Raw genomic sequence first — 7600 nt, forward strand, 5'->3', positions numbered from 1 at the left:
AAATTAGCACAGGGAAATAGTTTTTAGTTTGTGTAATGAGTCATCCACTCCCAGTCTTTATTCAAGCCTAATTTAATGGTGTCCAGTTTGCAAATTAATTCCAGTTCTGCAGTTTCTCGTTGGAATCTGGTTTTGAAGTTTTTTTGTTGAATACTTGCGACTTTTAGGTCTGTAATTGAGTGTCCAGGGAGATTGAAATGTTCTCCGACTGGTTTTTGAATGTTATAAATTCTTGACATCTGATTTGTGTCCATTTATTCTTTTACATAGACACTGTCCGGTTTGGCCAATGTACATGGCAGAGGGGCATTGCTGGCACATGATGGCATATATCACATTGGTAGATGTGCAGGTGAACGAGCCTCTGATCATGTGGCTGATGTGATTAGGTCCCATGATAGTGTCCCTTGAATAGATATATGGACAGAGTTGGCAACGGGCTTTGTTGCAAGGATAGGTTCCTGGGTTAATGTTTTTGTTGTGTGGTTGCTGGTGAGTATTTGCTTCAGGTTGGGGGGGGCTATCTGTAAGCGAGGACTGGCCTGTCTCCCAAGATTTGTGAGAGTGAGGGATCGACCTTCAGGATAGGTTGTAGTTCTTTGATGATGAGCTGGAGAGGTTTTAGTTGGGGGCTGAAGGTGATGGCTAGTGGCGTTCTGTTACTTTCTTTGTTGGGCCTGTCCTGTAGTAGGTGACTTCTGGGTACTCTTCTGGCTCTGTCAATCTGTTTCTTCACTTCAGCAGGTGGGTATTGTAGTTGTAAGAACGCTTGATGGAGATCTTTTAAGCGTTTGTCTCTGTCTGAGGGGTTGGAGCAAATGCGGTTGTCTTAGAGCTTGACTGTAGACAATGGATCGTGTGGTGTGGGCTGTATGAAAGCTGGAGGTATATAGGTAACTATAGCGCTCAGTAGGTTTCCAGTATAGGGGGGTGTTTATATGACCATCGCTTATTAGCACCATAGTGTCCAGGAAATCGATCTCTTTTGTGGACTGGTCCAGGCTGAGGTTGATGGTGGGATGGAAATTGTTGAAATCTTGGTGGAATTCCTTTTCTATGGGTCCAGATGATGAAGATGTCATCAATGTAGCGCAACTAGAGTAGGGGCATTAGGGGACGAGAGCTGAGGAAGCGTTGTTCTAAGTCAGCCATAAAAATGTTGGCATACCGTGGGGCCATGCGGGTACCCACAGCGGTGCTGCTGACTTGAAGGTATACATTGTCCCCAAATGTGAAATAGTTATGGGTGAGGACACTGCATGCACCTGATGAAGTGGGCTTTAGCCCACGAAAGCTTATGCTCTAGTAAATTTGTTATTCTCTAAGGTGCCACAAGTACTCCTCATTCTTTTTGCTGATACAGACTAACACGGCTACCACTCTGAAAGTCTGAATGGTTGCTTTTCCCTTTTAAAATATAAATAATTTAGACGGTCACCCAGAGTAATCTTGATTGTTTCCCCCCCCCCTCACTGTAGTGGACATTCCTACCTAGTGCTGCATAAGTAATACTGAAGTTTAACTTATCTCATTTTTTCTTGTGTGACAAGTGTATCAACAGCTTTATAAAAAAGGGTTTTTGCTCTCTTGACCGCTGACTATAAAGGATGAATTGTTTCATCTGTAATGATCAATCATTCAAACTCTAACCACTTTAAGGCTACACTAATCATGTTAGTATCACTGGGGGAAAAAAAAAAGACTAAGCTAAAAAGATTTCAATCCCAAACAGAAAATGTTATTTTGAAATAAAGAATTCACACTTCTCAATCATTTTTAATTTTGAAAAAAAGCACTCAGCACCAGGTAGTAAATACTCTTTGTTTTATAGCTAGCCTCCAACAATGTTGCCTCGACTGTTTCACATAGTCACAGCAATAGCCTTTTTGCTGGTGACGTGCCATGCTTGGGACCTCCAAGAAGGAATTCTCAGAATCCCTGGACTGAATGGACTGCCTGTGAAAGAAGGAAAGCCTGGTTTAAAAGCATTCCCAGGACTGCGAGGTAATTGCAGTGGTTACCCACCCCAGATGTATAGATATTCTGCTGTATTTCATTATTTGTATCTGATAAACCGAATTCTACTTCATTGCACTTTCTGTCCCATTTTCAAAAGTGACAGACATTTAGAAGCCTGAGTCTCATTGAAAGTTAGAGGTGCTTGGTTACTTCGATGTTTTTCAGAATATTACTATAAAGGCACCAGCGAATGTGATTATGAAGCAGTCAAAATGTGTCTACAGGGATGCCGGGGCTGAAGGGATTGTTCCAAACGTATTGAGCTCATTCAGTTTTTAAATGTCCCTTTTTTTGTCATTTAGACATAATCTCTGCCTATCATACAGAAGAATGAAAATCTGGAATTGTTTTCCAATCTGTTCATTTAATCTTGGGGTGGCAGGGGTGGGTGGGGGGGTTAATGAGTCTGAATCTGTAGACCTGGGCTCTTAGACTTGCTGCTGTAGGTTTTAAGTGTAGACATACCCATTGCGGGCATAACTGGGACTGCAGAACCTTCACACTTAAGGTATATCTACACCAACTCGAGTAGCCACACCTGACCCCCTCTGAGGTCCTAGGTACAATGAAGGTGGCTAGCCCAAGCTGCTGCCCATGCGACCACAGACATACTGCTATTTTTAGCATGCTGACTTGAGCAGAGTTCGTGTGTGTTTGCTTGCCTGCCTGCGCTGAGACACACCCTCCCAGTTGCTGGTAGGCATAACCTTAGAAATGATGTACCAGTAGGAAAGAGTGCAGCTTGACTTTCAGGGTTTGCACCACGGGAAGTGAAAACAAAAGGTCTCTCTCTTTGTAAAAAAATGTGTTTAATACAGATCTCCTAGAGAGACTATAAACCTGAATCTCCAAAATGCCATCGTTACCGAGTCACTATTCAGAGTACAATCAAACTTTAAATGTAAGAGATTAATTTAATCAAGCTAATTGGCACTGTGCGAGCTGACAAGAGATAATTCCATTTCTTCAAGGTTATCCACAAGGTTTGAATTCACAACCAATAGCACCAAAGCTTCTACCTTCCTTTATTATTACAAAACACCCACTTTACAAGTCTGTTACACTTGGTTCTGCTCCACCACCACCACCACACGTAATCAAGTATCTCATCCCAGCAAAATCTACTTCTCTGACCATACCCTGAGCGCAGACCATCCTTTATCATAAGCAGGATGCAGAGTAGAAAATTACAGATTATAGCCCAGATTCTCCTGACCAACCTGGTCCCAGGGGGATTGGAAGTGAAGGGGGTGAGTGCTACAAAAATAGCTTAGTGCTGTGGCCAGGAAGCACTGGAGCAGCCTGATGGATGTTTATCTTACACCAGCCATCAGTGATCTCAGGGAGCCCATACAGTATCTTAGGATCAACCCTCTTTTGCCTGGTTTGGTACTGGACTGATGCAAAGCACCAGTGGGGCATTAAAGACTCTAACTCAAAGATCTCAATTTTAATTCTTCATAAGTGGTTCCCTTCTTAAAGCAGTTTCCATGAGCCTTGTTTATCATCAGGATGGTCAGCGTCTGAAAAGGCCCTTCATTTAACACACTGAGATCAAATTCTTTCACATAGAAAATCAAACAAATGTTACAGTCACAAGTGTTTTAGAAAACTGCTATTAATTTTACACAATGACTTCCACATTATTGGTGAAGCCTGGTCTTAACACTTAAACTTAAGGGCATACTTTTTTTTTTTTTTTTTTTTTTTGTCCATAGGCCTAATTGCTTCTTATGTTCCTAAATTACAAGCAATCATGAAAGGATTCCACAATCGAATTGCCAGACTGGAAAGAGGTAATCTGTCTGCTTTTGCTTTCTGCCCCACCCACAACTTGATTAACAAGTGTGGAAAAAATAAGCCATGAAATACCAGCACCTTAAAAATAGTCTGAGTCTTGTTCCATTTATTTTTATATTCTTTTTACACAGAGGATCTCTGGGGATGGGCAATGATACAGTCTGTATTGTTTTAAAGAGATTAACTTGTGGGCCATCTAATTAGTTACTAGGGTTCCTCCTCCCTGCCCCAGATAACTGCGATAGGTTGAAACACTGATGCAAACCAGCCAGAGGTGGCTTATTGCACAATTTCTCTGGGTCACCTGCACTTTGTGAATGACCCTCATGGCCACAACAGTTAATCTGTGGCTACAAAAATGTCATGACAAGTGACATATCTAACTAGGGCCTGCAAAGATTTATGCATGTGCTCAACTTTATGCACTGTGACTAGTCCCAAAGAAGTCAGTCCCATTACTCAGTGTATGCAAAGTTAAGTAGGTGCACTCGTCTTTAAATGATAGGAGCCTCAGGAGCAAAGTGAATTTTTTTTTATTTAAAATTCTTCTCTTCTCTCCTTCATTTCTTCCCCTCCCATTCACATTCCTTTTGTCTCTTTTTAAATTTAATTTCTCCCCCCCCACCACTTTTCCATCATCTTCATCTATTTCTCGTCCCTTTTCCGTCTCTTTCCCATCTCCTATTCCTTTCTAGTTTTATAACTATCTCTAATCAATTCTCCTCCCCTTCTCTTCCTCCATTCTCCTCTCTTCTTGAGTTTATATTCTCTTTGTTCTGAAGTCACTAGACAGGAGCAATAGCCTATTCAATTTAGCATGTCATTGATGTTCCATCCAGCAGAGAGCAGGGTTTGGTAGGATAGAATGACATAGCCTATGTTCTGGCTTTCTTTAATCTGGGGGTGGGGGGAAGAGAGGGTTGTGTCAAGTTTGCAATTTGTGTTCCTTATTTTATTCGGAAGGGTCAGTTTATTATAGAAGAATACAGAAAGTGGGAGTCCCAGTGTAGTAGCAATCATGAGAGTGTAAAATGATTCAAAAAAATTTAACAAGATTTTTTGCTTTACTTTTAGTCCTTACTTTGGATGGGACCATAAAGACAGTTGAAAAAAAAATGTTTGCTACCAATCGGCAAGAAGGCAATTTTCAGACCACATTGGAAGCATGCAAACAGGCAGGCGGCTCCATTGCATCTCCCATGAATAAGGAGGAGAATGATGCTGTTTTCAGTATTGTGAGGTTATTTAACAAATGTGCCTATCTGGGCACAGAGGGGCGTGGGATTCCAGGTGAAGTCAGTTCCCTGAATGGAACAGCCCCAAATTATACCGACCGGCATGCAGGTGAGCCCAGTGACATAGGGGAAGAAAACTGCAGGGCAATGTGCACGGACGGTGCTTGGAATGGCACAAGTTGCAATCACGACTGCCTCACTATCTGTGAATTTTAATCCTTGCTCCTACCTTTCCTTTAAAATGTCAGACATCTGTAGGGTCCTTTGAATTCTCTTTCATCCACAAACAAGAATCTGTTTTCTCAATATTGTAGTTTGTGACTTCTGTGATTATTCTGTATGAGAAAATGAAAATCAATAAAGTCATGATGCACTATCTTCCTTTGTGATTTTCATTAAGGCAATGATAACCTGCTAACCATAAAAGGAGAGTTACCCTTAACCACAGCACTGACTAATTTACAGGATTCCTATCAACCCCACTGTACTGCTGGTTTCATTTATAAGCAGAATTTGCAATGTTTAATTACAGTTATGATATGCCAGCCTGGACCCATTTGGGACACTAAGGGGTAACCTATGAACAAGAAAAATTATATCACCACAAGTTAGGCACATATCTGGTGATCATCACCAGGATGGATGTAGATGCTGGAAGTGGTGCCGTTTTTCTAGATCATGTATGTTTAAATGTTATTGAGCATCCAATCCAAAAGTGTCATAAAAAGGGACACAACTCATAGAAACAGAGTTTAATTTTGACCAAAATTGGCAGAAAGCTTCCAAATACAATTAATAATGCAACTATGTACTCAAAATATACTGTTTGGGAAATATTTAGCTCCAGATTATCTATTTTCCCATACGTGGCCTTTGTCTGCAGTCATACAAAAATAGGAGCTTGTTTGTACCGTATAATACATCAAACTTTTTGTCATTATTTGTAGAATAGACTGATTTGAGAACAGTTTTTCCATCTGCTATTTTTATGAAGTTATGCAAATAATAAGACCCCAGCCACCTAATTATAGAACATTTTTTTAATTATTGGCTCAACCGATGACAAGTACACATGGTACACCTGTAATTATCTCCTTACTATCACTGAATACAATGACAATACATGTAAACTACTTATAACAGCAATGACTCTGAATAGAGGGCTGTAGAATGTCTTGTATGAATATATCCTGTGAATTACAAAGTGACCTATATGCTGTTATGTAACCCCTACATATAACTATGAGCTACTGGATGTCTAATGCAACATTACTACTCCCTCTCTGAACCTGTGACTGACGAGTACAGTACTTTGTTGGTATGCTCGTCACTGTCACCGTTGCATGCATCAGAATACGCCAAGTCTTCCCTGTGTCATTTGCATCTCCTTGTTGCACAGGTACTCACAGCGCCTCACAAAGGTGAGGATGGGTTCTGGAGCAGGTGGCAGCACCATTATGTAAAGAACAAGATGGCCCATGCTATTGGGGACACTTGAAGATACTAACTGTTGCATGAGGCCAAACATGTGACTGATATTTGCATGTTTCAGGTACTGCCTGAAGGAGTTCATTGTGGGTGGCAGTTTCTCACTGGTTATGTTCTTCTTAGCAGACTACATGTAGCACACATTATCCAGAGGTCCTTGCTTCCTATCGTAGTACAATAAAGATACCAGTGAGACCCAGGCTGCTAAGTCTGAAAAAGCTGCTTTGGGTGGGAGTGGAGTCACTTACCTTCAAATCCTGCTAGTGATACCAAGCAAGGACTTATTTGATTCAGCTACTGCCTGGTTCTTCATTAACTCTGGTTAGGTCAGGTCTGTCCATGCCATGAATTCAAAGTAATGTTCCTAATTTATAAAGCCATCAACAGGCAGAGATACAGCTACTTGCTAGACTGTCATATTAGCGTTGCTGTGTGACTGTGTCCGAATGTTTCTGCTCTTTGGGAGTAGGCTTATAACTAACAGCATGTGCAAAAAGAAAAGGAGTACTTGTGGCACCTTAGAGACTAACCAATTTATTTGAGCATGAGCTTTCGTGAGCTACAGCTCACTTCATCGGATGCATACCGTGGAAACTGCAGCAGACTTTATATATACACAGAGAATATGAAACAATACCTCCTCCCACCCCACTGTCCTGCTGGTAATAGCTTATCTAAAGTGATCTTCAGGTTGGGCCATTTCCAGCACAAATCCAGGTTTTCTCACCCTCCACCCCCCCACACAAATTCACTCTCCTGCTGGTGATAGCCCATCCAAAGTGACAACTCTTTACACAATGTGCATGATAATCAAGTTGGGCCATTTCCTGCACAAATCCAGGTTCTCTCACCCCCTCACCCTCCTCCCAAAAACCACACACACAAACTCACTATCCTGCTGGAAATAGCTCATCCAAAGTGACCATTCTCCCTACAATGTGCATGATAATCAAGGTGGGCCATTTCCAGCACAAATCCAGGTTCTCACATCCCCCCCACCCCCATACACACACAAACTCACTCTCCTGCTGGTAATAGCTCATCCAAACTGACCACTC

The 7600-nt window shown here is 41.5% G+C and overlaps 1 protein-coding gene across 1 annotated transcript; it reads left to right on the forward strand.

The window, feature by feature from the left end:
- The first annotated feature begins 1791 nt into the window (after positions 1 to 1791).
- On the forward strand, positions 1792 to 5430 carry LOC125640370 (pulmonary surfactant-associated protein A2-like). The gene is made up of 3 exons (XM_048858869.2): positions 1792 to 2004; positions 3738 to 3815; positions 4894 to 5430. The coding sequence occupies exons 1-3, from the start codon at positions 1845 to 1847 to the stop codon at positions 5268 to 5270; spliced, it is 615 nt and encodes a 204-aa protein (XP_048714826.2). The 5' UTR covers positions 1792 to 1844; the 3' UTR covers positions 5271 to 5430.
- The last annotated feature ends 2170 nt before the right edge of the window (positions 5431 to 7600 follow it).

Source organism: Caretta caretta, chromosome 7 (assembly GCF_965140235.1).
Source record: "Caretta caretta isolate rCarCar2 chromosome 7, rCarCar1.hap1, whole genome shotgun sequence".
In the NCBI taxonomy this organism is placed as follows: Eukaryota; Metazoa; Chordata; order Testudines; family Cheloniidae; genus Caretta; species Caretta caretta.